Genomic DNA, 25,119 nt, shown 5'->3' on the forward strand with positions numbered 1-25,119 from the left:
GTCAATGTGCTCATTTGGAGCAAAGTAAACAAGGGAAAGAGGGTAGAAAAACAAATAAAATTATACATGTAAAACACTTAGTACAAGGTCTCACACATAGTAAGAGCTCTATAAGCTACAACCTAAAAAGTGGAAGAATATAAGAATACCTCTGGGTTGGCAAGTCTCAGTAAGCACCACGCATCCTCAGATCCAATAACCACTGGGCAACACTGATCAAACCAAACACTTCTGTGTCTATCCTTTAATATATTTTACATTTTTTTTCAATAGCAACTGTACTTAATGTAGGAATTTATTTCCTCTAAGTGCAGAGCTACCACTCATCAAATCCTGGTTATAAGGATTCCTTTTCAGTGATGCATATTTTCTGCCAAGGCCCAGCATAAGGCTCATGCCAAGATACATATTTGCCCAATAAGCCGTAATGGTTTAATATATCAGGTTGAAAATCCACCATTTGTATTTACCATGTTATGTGAATTAATCCTGTATTCTGAAACTATCATTAGAGCTGCTTTCAGTATAATTAATCAGCATGGTGCATCTTGAAATTATTCTGTAGGAAGAGAGTGATTGCGGCTCAGGCCCCTAGCATTCTGTTGGTAAAGAATTTAATTGCAAGATGTGCTGTTTGTCAAAACAATATAAGACGGGGGTGGGGAACGGTGGGAGAGAAATAAAAGGGTTGAGAACATTTCCTTCTTTCTTTAAGTGCCTTTAAAAAGCAGACCAAAACTACAGAGAATGGGCATATATTTTAAGAATCCTCTAATCATACCCTGTGGGCTTCTGAATAAATAAGGATTCTCCAAAATTTATAGAATTCACCGAAGAAGGGGGGAAGGCAGAGGGTTGCCTTTTAATATCATTAACTACGTCATCATTTTTGAAAGCCCACACATTTTTGGTGGGAATTTGGGAAGAAAAACCTGGTAGTTTCTCCTCATATTTCTTACCCCACCCCCATTCCAAAAGAAAAGAAAATTGTTCATCTCAGATAAACACGAGACAAACATGAATTTTGGGTTTGCTGTTCTCTCTGCTCAGAAAATTCTTCTGGTTCTTCTCAAAACGACTTATTCTTATCCATTAGCTCTGAGCTTAAGAGTCCCCTCCTCGAAACTTTTCCTTGGTCACCTGCTTTTAAAGTATGTTCCCATCCCCCATCCCACACTGGTGTTCTCTCTCATAATACCCTGCTTCATTTCCTTTAAGCAATAATTGAAAATTTTAATGATGTGAAATTATTTATTTGTATACAGTGTAGCAACTGAAGGTCACTGTCCCCCATATTACTATTTTGTCTTCTTGGACAGTACAACTAGACATTTTCAGGCCTCTCTGTGGTCATACATGGCTGTGTGACAGACTTCTAGCCAGTAGAATGTGGGCAGATTTGACAAGAATCATTTCTAAGATGAGGTTTTTAAGCCCATAAGCCCTTCCATGCACTCTTTACCCTTCAACTGGATGTATGGAGACAATAAGGTTCTAGGGGGTGGTGGAGACAACTTCACATACAACAGCGACTCATTCACCAGGAACACTTGCCTTGTACCATTATGTTAGGGATAAACAACCTTCTGTTGAAGGTGAGCCATTAAATCTTCTTTGGTCTATTTGTTATAGCAGCTAGTATTATCCTAACTAATAGATCCCAACTAGAATTTAAGTTTCATTAGAGTAAACACTCCATCTTTCCTGTCCTTATCACAATATACTCACCACCTACCAGGTCAATAAATACTACTGAGTGCAGGCATGCATGCATAAACAAGCATATCTTCCATTTATGTTCACATGTAGTTACAGATCTAACATTTATACACAGATACAGATTTACAGCCTGTGGAAAACTTTGTTAAAGCAATAAGATGAATTTGGAAATTTACTTCCCAGTTTTCCAGGTATTACGGTATCTACTGTGATGACAGCTTGTACCCAGTTCTTGTTCCTCCCCTCACCTCCCCGCTCTGCCAGCCCCAACAAGGGAAGCTATTGATAAGGATTTAAATCTTAAGCTTGAATTGTCTAGCTCCCGTCAGTTAAAAACCAGACCCGTGACATGGTTTTAACACAGTCCTTTGACATTAGCATCTTTTTAGTGTCAAGATGAAGAAACAGGCTCATTTAGTCACAGGGAAATTCTCCCCGTCAGAAGAGAGAGCTGTCTCCATCCACCGCCTTCCCTCCTGCTCTCTTTCTCCCATCGTCCCCACACCCACAGAACTGAATGAAGCCTGTATCCACTGTTGTATTTAAGCAAGTTTGTTACCCTAACCACAGCCTGGGGATTTCAAAAGAAAACATCAATTATAAGCTTAAAAATAAAAAGATTGTACCAAATTCTCTACAAGGCTTATTCCATACTGCCTGAAACTATGAATACAGCCGAGCTCTGCAGACAGTGATGAATTTCTCAAAAACGCTAAGGTCATGCTAATTGACATGACCTGTGTAATTAAGCAGTCTCTGTTTACACACCAGAAGCTCAGCTGCTGTGAGGCTGAGTTTGCTTGACAGAATATCTTTACATGTCAAGAGATCAACAACCTTTCTTATGTCCTCCTCAGTCACCTACACAGGCCCCTGATTGCTGTTCAGAGGAGACGCACTCTGGCCTGGCTGCATGAATATACACGGACCTGGGGAATAGGACAAGAGAGAAAGTGGCATCCCTAACAGGTAGGGGGAGCCCCCTGGACAGGCAGGAGAGCGTGCCTTCACTCAGATGTCTCTGGGCCTTGGGTTTTCAGTGTCACTGGGAAAAGCCACATTGAGATGTAAAGAGGAGAAGGGAGTCTTCTCATGCCAACTTGACACTCTCTCACTCCCCTCAGAGGCAACAGTGACATCAAAATATTTGAAACCAGCTTTCCAATTAGCGTACTATGAGAAAAATGAGGAAAATCATATGTTTGCTCATGGGAAACCTTCCACCAGTGCTTCATCTCTGCCAGCCAGCACAGCTGCATAGAAGACTCATCCTCCCCCTTTTGGTTTAGTCCTAAGAGCTGGGAATGTCAATATGATTTCCAAATGAGTGCTCCAAGCCATCAGGGGCACCTGGATTCAGGCTTCATTTGTTGAAGGGTCTTTCTTGCCCTGAGAACTGGCCAAAACCTCTACCAATTAGGTGAAGCTCAGGCAGCCTTCAGAGCAATAACCTCTTTCTCTAAAGTTCACATGAGTAAACACTGACCAGCACTGTGGCTATAATCAGAAACAGTGCTCAAGTTTTTCCCCTTCTGCACAACTCCACATTCTGCTTGACGAGATATATTGGAATCCCAGTGTTCTTCGGGCAGCTGGCATCCTTAGGTTCTATTCAGGGCAAACACCCTTTTGAACACTGTTCTTGACTTCCCTGGGATTCTAATACTATTCACAGGTACCCCCTGGGCTCTCAGATGTAGAGAGACCTCCTTACTGCCTCACTACGCATCTGCCTAAAGGCTGTGGACAAGTTCTTCACTGTTGCACCACATTAGAGAACATCTGGGTCAAATCGACTGGGTTGAATCACTGCTTCAGGACTTAGTAGATGTGTGACTTTGGGCAAACTGCTTAACTTTCCTAAACTTTACGTACCTCATTTGTAGAGTGGAAGTAATTCCTATTTGCATGACCCTAATTCCTGTTTGGATGTGTTGCCAAGATAAATATGGTAACTCATGTAAAATACTTAGCACAAAACTGCTCACAAAAGTACACCAGCACTGTTAGCTTCATCATCATCATCATTACAGACAATGTCCATAGATGTATATCAAGGTACATACATGGACTCATATATTTTTACATATAAATATAAATGCAGACCCAAATATAAATGGTCATCTCCCTAGCACTTAATATAGTTAGAAATGAACCAAGACAAGGAACACAGGAAGAAAAGCAAGCTTGAGGCAGAGGCCCACGCAAAAAATGAGGCTGACAATGGTGTTTAGGGCACATTGAGTTGCAGTTGCTGGATACATCCAACAATGCATAAGACCATGTGTTAACCGTGTGAAAGTGATGATTCATGAAATACGCAAATGAACACAAATACAAAACAAAGTGTCAGTGCTCATTCTGCCACAGGCTCCCTCTTTCCTCTCCCAGTAAGCAGAAGTCGGTGATAGGAATAAAGGGGGTTAAATTTGAGCTCTAATAAGGAATTTGTCATTGCTGATAGAGACAGAGCTCTTCTTTGACACAAAGACTGACTCTGTAGTGGTCAAGGTAGCAGCCCCTACTGGGAAAGGTCCACCTACTTTAGGATCAGTTGGAGAATACTGAGAAAGAGCATTGTCAAGGCGGGACCTTGTGTTGGGCAACTTTCAAGTGTAATCAAAGGGTGCACTCTTTGGGACAGCAGCACTGTCAGCAGGAGAGTATGTCAGAGGTCATCAGGGATAGGACTGAACCTGTCCTATCCCAGTGATTCCAAACCAGGGGCAATTCTGCATCCCCTTCCCCATAGGGGACGTTTGTCAATGTCTGGAGACATTTTGGTGTCTCTCATGACTGCGAGGGGTGGAGGATGGTTTCTCTACTGGTATCTGGTGGGTAAAGGCCACTGATTCTGGCTAAATATCCTTGGACACACAGAACAAATCCACCTCCCTCCCAGTGAGGTTTATTCAGTCTAAAGTGTCATTTCTGCCCAGGCTGAGAAAACTTGTACTCAACTATTGGCCCAGCTTTAGTTTATAGCAAATATTTTCTTCAAAATTGTACATTTATATTTTATCTTTTGCAAATCGGTCATGCTTTCAAAGTACCGTCCTTTATGAAAGAAGAAGAATCATCATTTTTACTCCATTTTACAGTAGAGGAAATTGAAGTTTTGCAGAAATCTAACTCATGCCTCCTTGTCTCAGTAGCCCTTCTACTCAACAAAGAATAACTACTTTGTCTGCAAAAATAAAGCTTTCTAGACACTCTCAAAAATAACAGACTGAGTTGGTTCTCATCTCATCCAAAAGCTACATTCCTATAATTCAAAGCTTTCAGACATTTCACTAGCAGGTCCTGCAAGGGAAAATAAGGCCCCTGAAACCTTACACACACTCTCTTTTAGATTCCCAAAATTACTGAAGACCATCTCTAACTCTGCCACTCTGTGAAGCACAGCCAAGTCGATCCTAGTATTCACAAGGCATCATGCAGGTCTTAGACACATTTATTATATGTTATGAATTGGTTCATGTCTGGACATGTCTTTTTCCTAACCCAAGCTTGGTAAAAGGAGATACATGGCCCATTTCAAGGCCAAGGTAAGTGACAACACAGTTTATACAAAATTCATTCTCACATTTTAAGACACTTAGCAACACATATTTAACAGCATCACATGTTGCACAAGCAAAGATGCTCCAACTCAACACAAAAATGTCCTGAGTAGGCATGAGAGCACCCAAGTCTGCCCACTTGGTCAGAAGCTCCCCAGGAGAGACATTTTCCAGGAAATTAGGCATCTAGGGGTTCTCCCCATTCATCTGTCAGGACAAAAGGCGGCAAGCTCAAATGATTTCCAGAACTGCTTCAGAATCTCAGGGGCAGGAGTCTTCTTTTTACTGAATTTGTTCTTTCATGAGACTACTAAGTCTCACCTATTAAAAAAAATTATTATCTTAGAGACTAAGAGATCTTGACATCCAAAAAGTAATGCCCAGAATCATCCCTTCCCTTTCTCCCATCAGAGAAGGTACAGAGAAAATTTGTCCAGATCCTCTCAGAGATCCTATATTTCAATCTACACTTAAAGCAGACTAACTCTACCTAAGAACATACCTTAAACTCCAAGATATTTTCACTGACAGACCACATGGGCATCCATAGATAGACACATCATTACTCTGGTGAAGAAACTAAGATTGACCAAATGAGTTAGTCATAAAATTCGATGGAGAGCAACATAAGGGTCTAGAACCTTGCTACTCCAAGTGTGGTCCATGGCTTTGCCCATCACTTGGGAGCTTGTTAGAAAGGCAGAATTTCAGGCCCACCGCAGACCTCAATTAGCAGTTTAACAAGATCCCCAGAGGATTCTCGGCACTTTAGAGTTTAAGAAGCACATACCTAGAATTTAGCAACCTTTCCAAAAGCCTAACCACCATTCTGTGTTTTGGAAGTTAACAAATGTATTTTCACATATTTTTCCTTTAGTAAATGTATAATTATATGAGGTTAACATACCACTAAAGCTTTAAATGGAGGCAGATCTGACTGATGCTTGAAAACATTTACATGGGCTGAACAAGGACATTTCTCAAACAGACTGAACGTCACCCATACTGCCCTACACGCTGCTTCTTCCGAGATCCACTTTTAATAAGATAATTACTAATAATCTCCAAGATTGGAAAGGGAAAACAAGAGAAAGGAAGGAAGAAAGTGACGTAATTCCAAAATAGCACAAAGCTCCTATTGACCAGTTTTCTACCTGTAGAACTTTAGGCAAAGACTTCATGATTCATATGTGCTTCACTTAACATGCAGTGATTTAAGCTAGTGGTCCCCAACATTTTTGGCACCAGGTACCAGTTTCATGGAAGACAAATTTTCCATGCACAGGGTGAGGAGGGGGTGGTTGCAGGATGATTTAAACACATGACATTTATTGTGCACTTTATTTCTATTATTATTATATCAGCTCCACCTCAGATCATCCGGCATTAGATCCTGGGGATTGGGGACCCCTGGTTTAAGCCTATGAGTCCATTCAGGAAGCCAGAAGAGGCTCAAAGGGTACCACAACCTCAACCACTGAACACAGGTGGCTCAGTCCTAATCCTTCTCTAATTAAAACAACAACTTCTAGAGAAAAGACACCTAGGGACCCAAACTCACCTGCTTGTCACCTCTGGGAAAACAATGATACAATGAGACTCTGGATCTTCTCTACCTAAGACTTCTTTTACTCTCTCCTGATACTCATTCATTATTCAGGTATAAGAAGGGCAAGACAGACCCACCTGGAATCTCCGCATGTCACGTGGGTTTCCTGCATTCTTTAGGCAATTTTGGTTACATTTGAGGAAAAATTTCAAGAAGAACCTGTGAAGAAACAAATTACCATGGTTAGCATTTCAGTCCTCCACAGAAGGGGAAAAAAAAGTAGTAAGTCACTTCTGGGTTGTGCATTCTATTCTCTGGGCATTTTCTGAAACATTCAGAATGACGTCAGAGCCAGTATTTGGTTTAAAGATTTAGTCCGCGTTTCACACCCAAGTTAGATGTTCTATATGAAGAGAATGCTCTCCGTGGTGCAAACAGATCTCACAGAAGAATTAAGCCCCCAAGGAAGTATTTTCACTCATAGAGAGGGTAAGTCTTCCCTATAATTTAAGGCAGGTTCCAATTGGAGATAATTGCCTGAGAATTACTCATGGTCCCCAACAACAACATGTAATTTAAGCACCATAAATTCACAGATGATGAAGCAGCAAAATACATGTTGGATGAATATAAGGACATGGTAAACACTTTTTATCCGAGCATCTCCAAGTAAAACATTCTGATTAGGAGTGCTTATGAGAAGATTCACATACTGACTAAAGTCCACTGATTTTTTGAACATGAAAGTGAAAGTGAAGTTGCTCGGTCGTGTCTGACTCTTTGTGACCCCATGGACTGTAGCCCGCCAGGCTCCTCTGTCCATGGGGATTCTCCAGGCAAGAAACTGGAGGGGGTTGCCATTTCCTTCTCCAGGGGATCTTCCCGACCCAGGGATCAAACCTGGGTCTCCTGCATTGCAGGCAGACTCTTTACCCTTTGAGCCACCAGGGAATCCCAAGTAAAATTTTCTGATTAGAAGTGCTTATGGGAAGATTCACATACTGACTAAAGTCGATTGATTTCTTGAACATATCCCATATGTTTTCCTTACATGCCAGCTATAGACAAAAGCTATTTGTGATCGAAGAAGGAACGTCCTGCTTCACAACCACCTGATCTCTGAACTGATTCCATAACAAAATCCATGGGTTTTACTGGCTAGGGTGACCAAAGGTCTCAATTTGCCCGGAACTATACTAGTTTACATCAGCTGTATTATTGTAAGTGTGAATAGTTCAAATCAGTCAATCTTAAAGGAAATCAACCCAGAATATTCACTGGAAGGACTGATGCTGAAACTGAAGCTCAAATACTTTGGCCACCTGATGCAAAGAGCCAACTCACTGGAAAAGACCCTGATGCTGGGGAAGACTGAAGGCAGAAGGAGAAGGGGATGACAGAGAATGAGATGGCTGGATGGCATCACTGACTCATTGCACATGAGTTTGAGCAAACTATGGGAGATAGTGAAGGACAGGGAAGTCGGGAGTATTTCAGTCCATGGGATCACAAAAGAGTCTGAGCTACTGAGCAACAACAAAATGAAAAGTACCCACTTTAACTTTTAAAAGTGTTAGATGAGTTATTTCTACTTTTCTGTGAATCAGGAGAGTTATTCCTATATTTCTTAGGTGGGAGTTGTTGAAGTTCATCATGGAAAGGCAGCATGATCAAAAATGTCCAGTCAGGGCATTCTTGTTAGTTACCTACAACTAAACCTCTCCATCCGCCTACTAATATGTTTGGGGAAAGAAGCATTTTGAAAGCTGCTGAAAGTTCTTCATTCCTTTTTACTTTTAGGGATATGGATTTCAGGCCCACTTTCCCAAAATATTACAATGCATTAAAATGTTGCTCAGTTAAATTCTCATAGGAATTTTCCTGTCATCACCTTTTCCCCATTTCAAGTCTATACTGCAGTAAAATTCCTACTTCAATACACATAATTTGTGAGAAACTATCAAGCTGGGATGTCTGGATTTAGCTCTGAGTATAAAGTCTATAAACCAAATAGCACCTCTATAATGAGTGAGAGTGAGTGAAGTCGCTCAGTCGTGTTCGACTCTTTGCAACCCCATGGACTGTAGCCCGCCAGGCTCCTCCTTCCATGGGATTCTCCAGGCAAGAGTAGTGGAGTGGATTGCCATTTCCTTCTCCAGGGGATCTTCCCAACCCAGGGATCGAACCCAGGTCTCCCGCATTGTAGACAGACGCTTTAACCTCTGAGCCACCAGGGAAGCCCAGAGCACAGCACAAAGAAGCACCAAATTCAGCCTACTTCTGAAAACCAGACTAAGCGATGTCCCAACAGAATCTCTCTCCTCCCCGGTCTCTTAGACTCTGCCAAGAGGGAAGTATGGCATGGGAATAACTCTTTGAAGAGAGACAGTGACTTTGTCCACCCTCAAAATCACATTTTAAAATGTAAACATCTTCCTGAAACAGCTCTTTCGACATCACGCAACGTTCAACTGTCCATCAATAAGACCTGGCTTCTGAACAATCCTTCATCCCTACTTCCAGGTTCTGTTCACAGAGGCCAAAGTTTATCAACCTTTCTGAAAAAGAGAAATGACTCATGGCACACTGCTGAGCCCAGCTGAGTAAAATAAAATCCTGCTGAAAGAGCAACACTGGCCCGTTGGCCAGTGCAGACCTGGCCACGTGCAGTAGGGGAGTCTGGGGACAGGAGAGGGGTTTAAGGGCGTGGTCCCAATCCTAAGCGCCTCTGCACTGTACCCCGCTCTAAACTCTCAGACAGCAAGTGCTGGGAGCCCTAGCGACCACACCTTACTGTCGGAAACTGTCTGATGTGGTGGAGGTCAGGGATAGTGAGTCTGCCATCTTGACCGGGCTCAAGCTTACATCCAAAGACACCTAAAGTGTGAAAACTGGCTGCTTCTTTCAAGCACAGCTGGTTGAAAGAGAATATTTAAAAGCCACACAAACCCCAGGACAGGGCTGATTATCACTAAATTGACAGTAAAAGTCGACTTGGGATGATAGAAATGCCATGACCCTTAAAAATATTCAGACTGAGATTCCTATCAAACTCTGACAGATACTGCTGTGTGACTTTTAATAAAGTGCTGAACTACTCTGCACGACACTTCTTACCTAGAATTTGGGTATAATACCAGTCCCTATCATAGAAGGTGACTATGAAAATTAACTGCAATGATACATAGTGTCTGGAACATGGTACACACAGTGATGGTGGCTGTCATAATAATAATCTCTTTCATGTATTGGGTGCTTACTTTGCGTTCAGAAAGCTGAGAACTTCAAATATATTTTCCCATTCAAGCCTCTTAAATAACCTCTACTATTAATCCCATTTTATTAATGAGGAAACTGAGGTTCAGAGAACGTAAATAAGTTGCCCAAAGGTTACTAAACTAGGATCAACTCAAATTTGCACAAAGCCTGTGCTTTTAACCATTGTGCTACAGTAGTTTTAATAATCACAGAAGTAGTGCATGGTTGCTATTAATACTAATTGTATCATTGACAGGAACTGTACCACAATGGCAGCTGCACAAATAAGAGTAATCATAAGAGTAATTATTAGTACGATTGTTTCCACACTAGCAACCTGAACATTGTGGAGGGAGACGTTGCTGCCATTCTGCATCCAGTGGGCACCCCACTCCCACACCTGGTTCTTCAGGACTGATAGATAATATTCGCCGCCTGTGTATGTTTAAAGCCATTTGAGCCAGACCCGACAGCCAGATTCAGGTTGTGTTGGAAGGAGCTGTCAGCACACCCTCTGACATCTTCAAGTCAGACAACTGCTAGCCACCATGAGGGGGTCCATCTGGTGCCAAAATGGATTTTGAAAGGCAGGCAAACAGGACGTTAGCTCTGCCAGAGAAACAGAATCAAGGGGGCAGGGGATCTTCTGCCTCGGCGATGAGCCGGGCGAGGCGCCTGTCACCAGCCCATCGTTAGCACAAAAGCTATGCTGGGCACAAACCAGATCTCCGTTACCCTAAGCTGCCCTGTCACTTGGCACGCTGGCAGCATCTTCTGCCCGCCCTCTTAACAGCGGATCCCTAGCTGAAACTGAAGGCTTGACCATCTGTTGTGGGGAAGAGACAGCGTCAACTGGTGCCTGAGGCCTCACACAAGCCCTTATGTGGCAAAGACACTCAGAAGGGCTAGTTCTGTTGGAGAAAGCCAGCCCTATCCCAGGCGGAGCATCAGGAATTCTTTCAAAGTTTTCCCCCAAGTAGAGGCCAAATGTCTGACCCTTTCGGATCACACTTCCTTAAAGGAACTGCAAGGAGTTAGAAGCAGGAGTTAAAAATATCCCCACCGAAAGATGGAGTTAGATGTGGCACACAAAGTTTTTTTTTGGGGGGGGGGGTGGTTTATCAGGCTGTTTTGAAGGCATCTGTAAACCTGGGGACACGTGCACATCTGCTGGTCTGCCGAGAAGATATCAGATTCCAAGGAGGAGGGGTGCTTTGAACAAAGGGGAGGTTAGCATAACTCAAAACCACACTTTTGTCTACCAAATTACCACATTTTGTGTGGCGGGTGTGTTTGATAAAGTTGTTGTCAGGGAGAAAGAGCGCACACCCTTATCCCAACTGTGGGAAACTGACCCAAAGCGAGACAAAGCCCCCATTGACCCCTTAGTGTTCCAGAAGTCCATAAACTACAGGAAACAGCCCAAGAGGACCCAACTCCAGGCTTTTTTTTTTTTTTTTTTTGAATGGGGGAAGGAGTGGCAAGAAACCTGACACCTTTCCATTAACTTTCAATACAAATAATATTTTGTGGTCATACAGTGTTACATGATTCAAAACACTTCTATCCTCAGAATCTCACTGAATCCTCACAGAAGTCCTACAATTAGGCAGGTCAGGAATGCTCAACCCATGTGAAAGGCAAAAAAATAAAATAAAACAACTAAGATTCAACAAAATTAAGATATTTATTGAAAGACAAATCTAAACTAATACCCTATATATTGGCTCAAAGGACTCACTAATGTATGAGTTATCTCTGTGGATTACAGGACTTTTATAAAGTGACCTAAACTAACACTGCACCTACCTTCTTCACCATGTACGTGGGAAAGTTGAGAGGTCAGGAACATGACAGTACTCACAGAGTTACAGTTGTTCTGAGAGCTAAAACTATTAATCCACAAGTCTTGACTTCTAAACTGCATGATTTTTCCAATGCAGTGTTAGTTTTTCAAAAGCCAACCCAATAAGAGCTCAACACTGGAGCTCCTGGATTTTGCAGTCTACTAATTCCATTACGAAGGGCTTCTCTGGTGGCTTAGTGGTAAAGAATCTGCCTGCAATGCAGGAGACCTGCAGAAGACACAGGTTTGATCCCTGGGTTGGGAAGATTCCCTGGAGGAGGAAATGGCAACTCCCTCCAGTTATTCTTGCCTAGAGAATCCCATGGACAGAGGAGCCTGGCATGCTATAGTCCATGGGGTCACAAAGAGTTGGACATGAGTAAGCAACTGAGCACACATGTACACACACCTTCATTAGGAAAGTGACAGTCTAATAGAAGTTGTGTTCAGGTTCACCAATGAGGCTAATGTACGACATTACCCTCACTGAACATTACTGAACCGACCACACATATTTGTAGAACATAACTGCTTATTCAATGATTTCCCTGTATCACATTTTACCAACCAACAGATATTCAGTATAAGGAGTAGTTTCCATGTGACGAGCACAGTGCTAGATACCAAAGGTACCACTAGGCACCCCCAAAAGGAAAGTTATTAGTCAACAGGATAGGCCCCATCCATATAAGGATGTAAAATAAGAAAAAATCATCTCTATATACCCAGTACATGGCACAGGACTCAGAACCAATGGCTTTTTGGTAAATATTTATACTGCTAAACAGAATCCCAAACCTCCCAAGGGTAGAAATAGGACCGTTCTATGATGAAGACAGCAGTAGAGTACTCTGGACAGGTGCTTGGGTTAAAGATAAGATAAGCCTAGGTGAATTTCTCCAATTCCCTGAGCATCAGTGACCGCAATAAAACATGAGAGGAGCAGTACCATCCCTTCCAGCCACCTGGTGTGACTCTCATCATAATCCTACCTTTACTCTTTAATTAATTGTGCTACTTTAGAAAAGTTATTTAACCTCTCTGTGCCTCATCTGTAAAATGGGGGCAACAAAATCCGACTTCAGAGGGTTATTGAGAATTCAATGAGTAATATATGTAGAGTGTTAAAATAGTACCTGGCATAGAAGAATAAATAATTCTTTCTATCATCAACTGCTCTAATGTTCAGAGATACTGAAATTTTTCAGGTACAGAAAGTATTCTCTCTTTGAATGTTAAGGTTAAGAAAGGAAGCAAAGATCTATGTAACTGACAAGAACTATAGGTTTCATTGAATGATCTACAAAAAGAAAAAAAAAAAAAGAAAGAAAGAAACAAAAGGCAGGTAATAATGACTAAAGTAGCTCTTTCCAAAGGCCAAGACACAAAGGGGAGGAAAGGTAACAGCTTAAATCACAGAGGATTGCAGCTAGTCACACCGAAGGGCACACAGAGTAAAACCATCCATTAGGCAACAGCTTGTACATCATTAATTATTATGCAAAGCATTGTGATAGATCTGGGTTGAGCAGGTTGAGTTTTCACTGCCCCCACCCAAATTCTGAAAAGTCACGTTTGGATGTTTTCAGCTGCTCTCATAATGTCCAGGCTGGAAAAGAAAAGCTTCAGGACACACCTAAACCAAGACATAAAAGCCCCATTCGCAGTGTTCAGGCTCCCTGAAAGTTCCTCCGACTTCTCCCTGTAGACGGTTACGTGGCAGACGCTCCTTCTCAAAGATACTCCAGACGCGGAGGCTCACTCCGCCCAGTGAGGGAAACAGCTGTGTGGAAACAGCTGTGGGGGTCCCTGTGTGTGAAACTCAAGCTGCTCCTGCACACACTCGCTGGAGGGTAGAGAGGCAAGGGCCTCATGATTCAAAGGTCATCTTTGGAGGAATCCTTGCCACAAACAGCGCCATCCTCTGGGCTCTGCCACCGAAGCGCAGAACCATCTGCCTCCGAGACTAAATCTACTGCCCAGATGTAACCAAGAGAGTTTCCTGGAGTACAAGGGTTCTCTCATATTAAAAATATTTAACCAGAAAGCACCTATCCCCACCCAGACTCCTGAGATGCCAGGGACTGTCTCAGAAATACCACTGCTACTCCATGGGAGCCCTCCGTGAAGAGGTAAACACAAGTCCATAGCCCTGCCATGAAAAACAGATCACCCTTGAAAACAGGGGGCCGAAACAGCTAGAAAGAGAAAACTTTATTTTCAATGTCAACACTTTTGGGTTCCTAGTACACAGAAGAAGTTGTAGAGTACAGTTCATCCATGTGAAAATATGATACCTGCCAAGTCTGCCAGAACCCCAGGGATGCCACCAGAGCAGGCTGGGGAGGCTGGGCCTGTGTGAGGGCAAAGGTTTCTGACTGCCCGGCTGACCTCCTCCCCTTCTCTGATAATGCACCGCTGAGAGAGGACCCGCCTTGACTCAAACCCCTGCAGTTCTGTCTGGGAGACTGAAAAGACCAGCAGGGGAGAAACAGGATCACGGAGGGGATTCTATGCAGATTGAAGCTCATTCTCTCCTCCCTGCCTGAGGTAGGAGGTGGAATGATACCAAGCTGTGGCTCTATCTTAGGGATCCCAGGGGGAGAGCATGTGGCTGCCCCTATTCTTGGCCACTGACTACTAGGAGTTTACCTTCTCCCCTGGCCAAGGTCCTTCAGATCTTAGACATTTCTGGAAAGTGTTCTCAGCCTAAGGGATGAACATGATCAACTTGAAAAGCATCCATGACCTCAGAGTTCAGAGTTAGGCTGTGATGGAAGGACATAATCAGTGACAAGGATTTACTCCCCCATCCTGAAAAAACAGGTGGGGGAGGGGTTGGGATAGCATGGCAGCAGACTAGAGAATTTTAAAATAGTTTTCAATAAAAGCACCCATAACAAATAGGTCTCCTGATGCTAGAAGTCAAATCTGAAAGGTGGGAAAAAGCACCAGGATAGCAAAAGGGGAGAGGGAAGGCCAAAGAACCAGCGGCCAGTAGGGAAAGAATAAACTGCAATTCTTTAGAAATGACACACAGAAGGGATGCCAGGGCAAGGGGGCTGTAGCTTACACCAACTGCTGCAAGGTTACACTGGAAATTAAGCGAGAATTTAATTAAACCCCCAAAGAACTGAATTAGGTGTTGCAGAGAAGGCGTCCATCTTTAGGGATACTCTTCTACAGAGCTGACTCAAATGTCAAGTATTTCTTGCCTAAGTGTATTAAGGTATAAACCCTGGCCATGGGCAGACATTTTGAGTCACCCTAGTAGTTTTCTCTGCAGCAGGAATGAGCAGATAATAAACCCAAGTGTTGTCCATTGATGGAGGAAATGGATAGAGAAGATGATGCACATATATACCATGGAATATTACTCAGCCATTACAAAGAGTGAAACAAAGCCATGTGCAGTGATAAAGATGAGCCTAGACACTGTCAAACTGAGTGAAGTCAGACAGAGAAAGACAAATACCAGACGATAGCACTTATATGTGGGATATAAAGAAGGGGCTCAAATGAGCTTATTTACAAAACAGAAACAGAGGCACAGATATAGAAAACAAACTATGGTCACCAAGGGGGAAAGGGGAGGGAGGATAAATTGGGAAATTGGGGTTAACAAATACAATATATAAAATAGTGTGTGTATATATATACACACACTATATATAAAATAGATAACTAATGAGAGTCTACTGTATAGCACAGGGAACCTTATTTAGTACTCTGGAATGACCTATATGGGAAAAAAAATTGAAAAAAGAGTGGATATATATGTATAACTGATTAACTTTTTTCTGTACAACAGAAACACATGTTGTAAATTCATTATACATCAATGACAAGAAACAAAACAAATTCCAAGTGCTTTTCCTTCTCAGAGCTGGGCACAGACTGAGAATAAATTTGTCTGAAACTGTTTCCCTTAAAAGGGTCACGATCTGCAAGGAATCATGCAGCACAGAGTTCCTACAGACCCAGGGTAGGATCTGACACAGGCGTTGGGTCTTGGGATTCTGAGTCACTGGGGCAAATCCTTCCCCAGGCTAGAAAAGATGCAAGCGCCACTTGGCTTCAGTAACGATGACCCATCCCACGAAGCCAGACATAAGATGAGAAAGGAGAAATCCCAACACCTAAACTGAGCAGATACTACAGCAGACACTCAAGTACACCACATGCAGGACACTGTTCTGAGTGCTCCACATGTACTAACTCATTTACTTTTCATAACAACCCCAGGAAGTACCATCTCTAGTCTCACTTTATGGATAACGGTACAGAGGGGCTATGGAATTTGCCTAAGATTACCTGTCTAGTAAGTGGTAGAGCTGGAATTTGAATGTAGGCAGTTTGGCTCCAAAACCCACATCCATGAAACTACATTCCTTTGTACATTGTGTGTATGTGTGTGTATATATATGTATATATGTGTATATATATATATGATACATATGGGCATACACATCATTGACCATATCTAGCTATACTCTTTTCAGCATTGTAAAATTCATTCAAGATTAGAGCTGAAGTCAGCATACAGATCTCTGGTATTGTCACTAGAATAATCCCAATTGTAACTGTTTATGTGTTCCAATTTCGCTTATGAAAAACCTTCCTATTTCAAATACATTAATAGATTTTAACCATAATGAAAGACCAGTAAGTCTTGTAACAGAGCCAAACCAAGTTCAGAGAATGATGGCCAAAGCAAAACCAGTGTAACCTGGGTCTCTTGGGAGGAGTCAATGAATATAACCTTAAGGATTTAGTTTTACTATCCGTGGTTACCAGTTCCACAAGTCACTATCTTTGAATGTCTTTCTTGCCAACAGAAAGCCACAGGTTAAAAATGAAAGGCTTTTAGTACCCCTCTGTTTAATACCCCTGTGTATAAAATTCTGAAGCAGATTCATTTAGAATCTGATGTTACGATTTCACTTTTCCTCTAAGGACTCAAAGAGTTTTGATATTAATTTCCCCTGTGGAGGTGATGTATATCAGAGAAATATGAAGTTCAAATCCACAGTAACTGAAACACATGGGTTTTTTGAACATGCAACTACTTTTTTCAAAAGTTTATGAAGTATAAACATTCAGTGTCGTTAATATACTTCCTATAATCCTACTTATCTTCCAAGCAGAGCTTAAATGCACTGAGCCCATGAAATCTGCCCAAGAACCTCAGCTAGAATCAATCACTTCCTCCTCCATTCCTGTACAGCTCTGGTCACATGTGGTCTTCAGGTCTTGCACTCCAGTTACCTGAGTAACCATCTGCCCCCTCCACAGCACTACAGACACCTTCTCTATCTCCCTCAGCACCAGGGACAGCTGTATTTGTAAAACAGTAAGTAAACATCTTACGTGATTGACCATTAACATTAATGGCAGTTAACTTTGTATTATAGCACAAAGATGATTTCTTTCTCCTTTTCATTCTTTTCTCTACTTTCTTAATTTTCTCTGAATAGGCACTACTTTAAGATAAGACAAGCGAAAACTTTTTTAAAAATTGAAGTGAATATCATTTAGCATGGAATCTAGGGAAGGCTCTCTCCATTTTGCAATGGATAAATTAGGAACTAAAAATGATGAATGTCTTTGCGAAAGTCTTTATTCTCTAAGATTTGCCAGTTAATTCAAATGAGAACACTTAAGAGCTATTCATCTCACACTCTGTAAGATGTCGATCTTAGTTTCCCATATGAATAATTCATAAAAGAATATCAACTGGGCAGATTCCACACCACTGGTGTCCTCAATTTCCTACTTTAAAATTCTTCAACATCAACTTTTAAAATATTATCTTTAAGCTAAACTTGTCAGTGTTCTTGAAGCACTTAAGCATAACCCAAAGGGACAAAAGGTCATGTAATTAATAGTATGAAATGGATCTCCTTTCTCCAAAATCTCACAGACCCTTCTGATGACCTTGTTGAAACTCAGTGGTTAAAGTTTATGGTGATTTGCTATTCCTTGCTTCAGGCTATTTCTACATCATCCATTAATTCAATCAGTGCCTCCTTCATTCAGGAAGTGTTTACTAAGCACCTACTATGTGCCAAGCACAAGCACAGAGACAACTTCACCCCCGCCCTTACAGAAGCTCATCAAAATGCAGTTCTCAGGCCACCGGTGTCAGAACTGCCTGGGAAACCTGCCCTTGTGGGAGTAGGGGGGGTAAAGTACTCAAATAATTCAGGTATACACTGAATCTTGACGCTTAATAATTTAGTTTTTAAAGTCAAAAGTAATGTCAATACCATGTGATACATGCAATGATAGATTTACATACCAAGAAGAGTGAATTGCACGGAAGGAATGGACATCTCATCATGCATCATTGAAACTTAGCACAAAAACTTATGTCAAATCACCTCGGAGTAAAAAGAAAACTCAAATTCACTCACCCATCCCACCTCCTGATCAACATAAGCCACAGAGAAAGAAAGAAGTGCCTAGTTACCATAGAAAGCTGATACTTGATGAATTTTTGCTTCAAGGAAAAGAAACAACTCATTTTTCTACCAAAAAGGAAAGAAGAGATAAAGGCATCAGCTGAAGAAGTCCTTTCCCAAGAGAAAAGCAAGAAGTCTTGCCAGAATGAAAATTATTTTGAAACCTACTTAAATCAACACCCCTTAAAAAAACCTCACTTCCTTTGTCTGTTCACTTTTCAGGATACATCCTTCCCCATCCCAGTCTCAGCATCACTCTCTGTTGCCTCCCATCCTCCACGCTCACATACCATTGGGGATAATGACTTTAATTTGAGCAATGGCTTTCATCGAAAAAAATCACTGCATGACAACAAGCCACAAGTGAAGTTCAGACAAAAGCAAGTGACTCCTTAATTTGGATTTAAAGCTCAGGATCAGTCTCCAAATAAAAATGACCAGTGAGGAGTCAGGCCCACAGAGCACTGACAATAATCTCATGAGCTCCAAATTATTCCAGTTTATATTATAGGCTATCCAATAAGTCTATGTGTTCTAGTTCATAAAAATATAAGAAGAAATTTGTCATTTTAAAATCATAATGCAAAATAGAGTCTGACATGTTATTAAGCACTATTTCTCATGATATCATGAGGATGCTGATGGAAAATGAAACTAAAGCAATATTGGAGACAAACAATGACATAATTGAGACTTTCTGAGGGCGCTTTGCAGCTCACAGGTCACACTGCCTTGCCCTCCCTTCTCAACATGTTACTCTTAAACAGCTTCAGTTTAAAACAAAAACACTCCAAACAAAACTCCAAGGAAGCTTTTATCACAAAAACTGGTCAATCACCTAATAAAACAGAACAAGAATTTACAAATTATCTAAGTCCAGATATTCTTAAACTGGAGGCAATGGATGGTCTACGTCAGGTTCTTGAATACCTTAATGTTGTATGCAAAGTTTTACTCACACTTTTTTTTTTACTGTAGAATGTGTCCTGAGTTTTCACAAGATTGTGGAAAGAATCAGTGAGTTGACTGCCCAGAATCCTTTTCCACCCATTTTGGTGACCTTCCATCCTTCTTTTGAAGGACTTCCCTGTTCTCACCCAGGAGTCCTTGTATCTCAACAGTATGAAGTCATTCCACACTTGGGCCAGATTACTGCTTGTGATTCAGACCTGACTAGTCACAGCACCCACCCCACAAACTCTATGACTGCTACAGAGACAAGCATGTGACCCAAGTCTAGCCGATCAAGCTCAATCCAAGCCTGTGGCAGGATTTCTGTTAGAGTCACTCAAAACAGAATTGGGCTCCATTCTACTTAGAGTTGAACTTGGAAAATGTGAGGCTGTGTGTGGTGGAAATCTTAATTCTCCAAGATGAGTCCATAACAGAATATAATCCACTAGTATCCCACCTAATAGGGATGACAGGACAAGAAAACTCTACTAGGTGGGGAGGAGAGAAGGCAGAGAAGCTATCTTCAGGAAAGGAGGCAGGCAGGTAAAGCTGGAGATCAGCAGAAGGGTGAAGCTGAGAAGGTAGCAGAAGGGAGGGTCCCCAAAAAGCATAAGTAAAAGAGAGAGAATATTCTGTTCTATTGGGCCCTGGTTACAATCAGGATGTACAATTTCAGTGTCCTATGACCTCCTCTCAACTCACTGTCCAGATAGACAGATAGATCGACAGATAAATAGTCCATTGGACATCAAGGAGATCAAACCAGTCTATCCTAAAGGAAATCAACCCTGAATATTCACTGGAAGGACTGATGCTGAAGCTAAAGTTCCAATACTTTGGCCACCTGAAGTGAAGTGATAACTCCTTGGAAAAGACCCTGATGCTGGGAAAGACTGAGGGCAAGAGAAGAAGGGGATGACAGAGGATGAGATGGTTGGATGGCATCACCAACTCAATGGACATGAGTTTGAGCAAACTCTAGGAGCTGGTGATGGACAGGGAAGCTGAGCGTGTTGCAGTCCAAGGGGTGGCAAAGAATTGGACATGACTTAGCGACTGAACGACAACAATAATAGGTCTCTCCATGCAGGTAGCAACAATGAGTGAACCAGGCTGCATGTAACACCTAGACAGAACCAGGAACTGCAGGAAGTGAAGAGAAGATGTCTTGGTCCACATGGGGCAGCCTGACACTTCTCCAGCTAACTAACTCCAAGGGGGAACCTGGGAAGAGTGTTGCCAGAGTTTCCCATTTTAACAGAAGCAGGAAATACATATTTAGTGTGAAGTCTGCCCATCTTTCAGACAATATAAGGGCCAAATTTAACAGGTCTGGGAGTGAAGTCCCAGTTCACACCTCTTTCTCTAAACTATAATAACCAAACTAGCAGCAAGTGATCCATCTGTAAGGCTAGGGCAGGGCTTCTTTGGGCTGATTTTTAATTTAAAAAAAATTTTTTTTTAAAGGAGCCCTTTAGCTCCACTAAATAGGACTCTCAGTTCAGTTCAGTCACTCGGTCGTGTCCAACTCTTTGCAACCCCATAGACTGCAGCACACCAGGCCTCCCTGTCCATTGCCAATGGGAGTCTACTCATAATTTTAAAAAGCAGCTTCTGCATTTGAGATAATGGCATGTTTTGTTTTGTCATTTTTGAGAGTCCTTGTCATTTGAAATCCAGATGTACTTAAGCTTGATTTTCTTCCAGACTTTAGGCAGCTGACAAGTTCAGTTCAGTTCAGTCACTCAGTCATGTCCGACTCTTTCCAACCCCATAGACCACAGCATGCCAGGCCGCCCTGTCCATCACCAACTCCCAGAGTTTACCCAAACTCATGTCCATCAAGTCTGTGATGCCATCCAACCATCTCATCCTCTGTCGTCCCCTTCTCCTCCTGCCTTCAAACTTGCCCAGCATCAGGGTCTTTTCCAATAGTCGGCTCTTCACATCAGGTGGTCAAAGTACTGGAGTTTCAGCTTCAACATCAGTCCTTCCAATGAACACTCAGGACTGATCTCCTTTAGGGTGGACTGGTTGGATCTCCTTGCAGTCCAAGGGACTCTCAAGAGTCTTCTTCAACACCACAGTTCAAAAGCATCAATTCTTCGGCACTCAGTTTCCTTTATAGTCCACCTCTCACATCCATACATGACTACCAGAAAAAGCATAGCCTTGACAAGATGGACCTTTGTTGGCAAAGTAATGTCTCTGCTTTTTAATATGCTGTCTAGGTAGGCCATAACTTTCCTTCCAAGAAGTAAGTGTCTTTTAATTTCATGGCTGCAATCACCATCTGCAGTGATTTTGGAGCCCAAAAAAATAAAGTCTGACTCTGTTTGCACTGTTTCCCCATCTATTTGCCATGAAGTGACAGGACCAAATGCCATGATCTTAGCTTTCTGAATGTTGAGCTTTAAGCCAACTTTTTCACTCTCCTCTTTCACGTTCATCAAGAGGCTCTTTAGTTCTTCTTCACTTTCTGCCATACGGGTGGTGTCATCTGCATATCTGAGGTTACTGATATTTCTCCTAGGAATCTTGACTCCAGCTTGTGCTTCTTCCAGCCCACCGTTTCTCATGATATACTCTGCATATAAGTTAAATAAGCGGGATGACAATATACAGCCTTGACGTACTCCTTTCCCAATTTGGAACCAATCTGTTGTTCTATGTCCAGCTCTGACTGCTGCTTCTTTACCTGCATAAAGATTTCTCAGGAGGCAATTCAGGTGGTCTGGTATTCCCATCTCTTTCAGAATTTTCCATAGTTTATTGTGATCCACACAGTCAAAGGCTTTGGCATAGTCAATAAAGCAGAAATAGATATTTATCTGGAACTCCCTTTTTTTTTTTTAAATGATCCAGAAAATGTTGGCAATTTGATCTCTGGTTCCTCTGCCTTTTCTAAAACCAGCTTGAACATCTGGAAGCTCATGGTTCACGTATTGCTGAAGCCTGGCTTGAGAATTTTGAGCATTACTTTACTAGTGTATGAGATGAGTGCAATTGTGCGGTGAGTATTCTTCGGCATTGCCTTTCTTGGGATTGGAATGAAAACTGACCTTTTCCAGTCCTGTGGCCACTGCTGAGTTTTCCAAATTTGCTGGCATATTGAGTGAAGCACTTTCATAGCATCATCTTTTAGGATTTGAAATAGCTCAACTTGAATTCCATCACCTCCACTAGCTTTGTTCGTAGTGATGCTTCCTAAGGCCCACTTGACTTCACATTCCAGGATGTCTGGCTCTAGGCTCCAGGATGTCCACTCATAATTTGAAAAAGCAGCTTCTGCATTTGAGGCAATGGCATGTTTCTTTCTTTCCTTTCTTTCTTTTTTTTTTTTTTTTGTCATTTTTGAGAATCCTTGTCACTTGAATTCAGATGTACTCAAGCTTGATTTTCTTCCAGATTTTTGGCAGCTGACAAGTTGGGTGAAGGGAAAAGTCAGGAAAAGCATCTGCAACCAGAAGCACTTTTATCAGCATGAGGCTGTCCATGGACGTGAGTATAGACAGAGGGAACATCATCCACGCCCACCTGTTCACAGCTGGATTTCCTAAGGCACTTAATTCAATCAGAAGCAGTAAGTTTCAGTAGCATTTTACAACCAATTAACCATGCTGGAAACAAAACACCTGACTCAATGCCTTCCTCCCAGCTTCTGAAGAGTCTGTGGCCTGGAAAGTCAGCAAATTGGAAAAATGTCTATGGAAGAGGATACAGCCAACCCAGTACAAACGAGCTTTCTCTCTTCTTGCATTTAATGAGAGGACACATGAATCTGGCCAGGCCTCACTGACATGGGAGTCATTCATGTTTTCACCTCAAGCCCCCATTTCACTCAGCGGGTCCCAGGCCCCCATTTCACTCAGCGGGCATTTACAGGGATCATTCCAATGAATCCCAACATGACATTCCCTGATAGGTCCCATTGATAGACCCATTTCACAGATGAATATACTGAGGCTAGAAACATTGGTAAAAGAGCCCAAGGTCTCTTTTACCAAGACAGTAAATAGCAGAACCAGGACATGTGGCCAGTTATAGTTCATAACAGAGAGTAAGACTACAGAGCAAGGCTCCCTGCCCACCCTTGGACCAAGTTAAAAGTGAAACTATGTAATAAGAGTGGGTTTCTGTTATTTCTGGGAATAAATCTCCTTGAATGGAAAACAGGTATTCAAACTTGTGCTAAGTTCTATTAGCAATAATTCTTTGCTGAATCAACAATAAAAACAAACTATACTTTTAAAACTATGCTTCACTTGAAAAATCATTTCTTTTCTAACGTTTTCTAATTGCTCTGCAAAAAAACTCTTGAAGGATGTGTCAGTGATGGGTACAGTTGCTCTCATTTGATGGATTGATCTACTGAGGCTCAAAAAGATCAAGTGGTGTGGCCAAAGTCACCCAGTTGCTTACTGGCAGCCTCTGTTCTGACTCCAGCCTTGGAGGCTTCCTTTTACTTCCACAAACAAGCCAAACTCTTTCTCACTCTGGGCCCTGGAATGATCTGACCCAGTTCTTTCTCATCCTTTAGTTCTCCCTTAGACATCGCCTCCCCAGGGAGGCCTTTCCTGCATCCTACCTCAGCAGCCCCCTTCAGTCCCTATCACTGTCTTTTTTCACCCAGAGTCCAGAATAAGGCTCAACATCTGGCAGTAAAATATTTGCTGAATGAATGAACAAGTAAGTGAAAAAATGCCTGAGGGAGTCCCAATGTTCTGGTTTTCCTAACTGTCAATAGGGATAGATTGGAAGTTTGGGTTTGATATGTACATACTGATATATGACAACATAGCTAACAAGAACCTACTGTGTAGCGCAGGGAACTCTGCTCCTGTAATAATCTAAATGGGGAAAGAATTTGAAAAAGAATAGATACATGTACATGTATAACCGAATCACTCTGCTGTACATTTGAAGCTAACATTGTTAGTCCACTGTGCTCCAAAATAAAGTAAAAAAATTTTAAATATATAACAGTGATTAAACAAAAGGATTTTCTCATCACTTCCAGATAGAACCCCATGAAAGGTGACAGATAAAAATGAATCCTGCTCCAGAGATATTTAAGGGCCATCTGCTGAAATTAGACCATGATGGTGGACCCTCCCTACCCCACACCAAATGTACACACTTGATCTTAAATGCCTTTTCCAGTTGACCCAAAGCTAGATTATTAATTCTGATGGGATGAACCACAACATATGGTAGAAATAAGTACAATGGTGATAAATGAATAGTTTTCCTTACTAAGTGAAAGCACAGCATCTTCAGACTTCAGCAGAGAAGTTGTCAGTGGGTGTGAAAGGCTAGAGTTGGGTCTCTAACTCTTACCCCTGAGTTCTCATCTCTCTCTCTCTGCGGTACAAGGGCTACCACGTGGAACAAAGAGGTACCTGATTGAAAGCCGACAGAATCCCTCCAGCTCAGGCCAGGAGCTGTGGAGACAGGGCAGTGCTTGAACCCCAGAATGTGTTCTATCCCAACCAAACAGTTCACTTCTAGAACATTCCCCTCAACTCATAGAGAGTGTGGAGTCTTATTTTTCTTTTTTTCTTTTTTAAAAAAGAAGGTTCTTTTCTTACAAAGATGATGAAGATAAGTTATTCTTAAATGGAACAGTCTGGGAAAATACAGGATTTCATGTATTCTTCCTTGAACTATAGGATCAAGAGTGCATGTACTCTCTAGTGCAATGACTCTTAACCGGGAAGATGCAGAATACCAATTTCTTTCTGAACATGGGTGATGTTTTTAAGG

At 41.9% G+C, this 25,119-nt stretch overlaps 1 protein-coding gene across 4 annotated transcripts in view; it reads right to left on the reverse strand.

Annotated features, from left to right (window-relative positions):
- EBF1 (EBF transcription factor 1) overlaps positions 1 to 25,119 on the reverse strand; it is a 409,288-nt gene that overhangs the window by 145,706 nt on the left and 238,463 nt on the right. For all 4 annotated transcript variants that reach the window (XM_069592512.1, XM_069592511.1, XM_069592510.1 and 1 more), the window contains exon 7: positions 6,969 to 7,050. In XM_069592512.1, coding sequence (XP_069448613.1) covers positions 6,969 to 7,050 — 82 coding nt within the window. The remainder of the gene's footprint in view (positions 1 to 6,968; positions 7,051 to 25,119) is intronic.

This window comes from Ovis canadensis, chromosome 5 (genome assembly GCF_042477335.2).
Source record: "Ovis canadensis isolate MfBH-ARS-UI-01 breed Bighorn chromosome 5, ARS-UI_OviCan_v2, whole genome shotgun sequence".
Taxonomy (NCBI): Eukaryota; Metazoa; Chordata; class Mammalia; order Artiodactyla; family Bovidae; genus Ovis; species Ovis canadensis.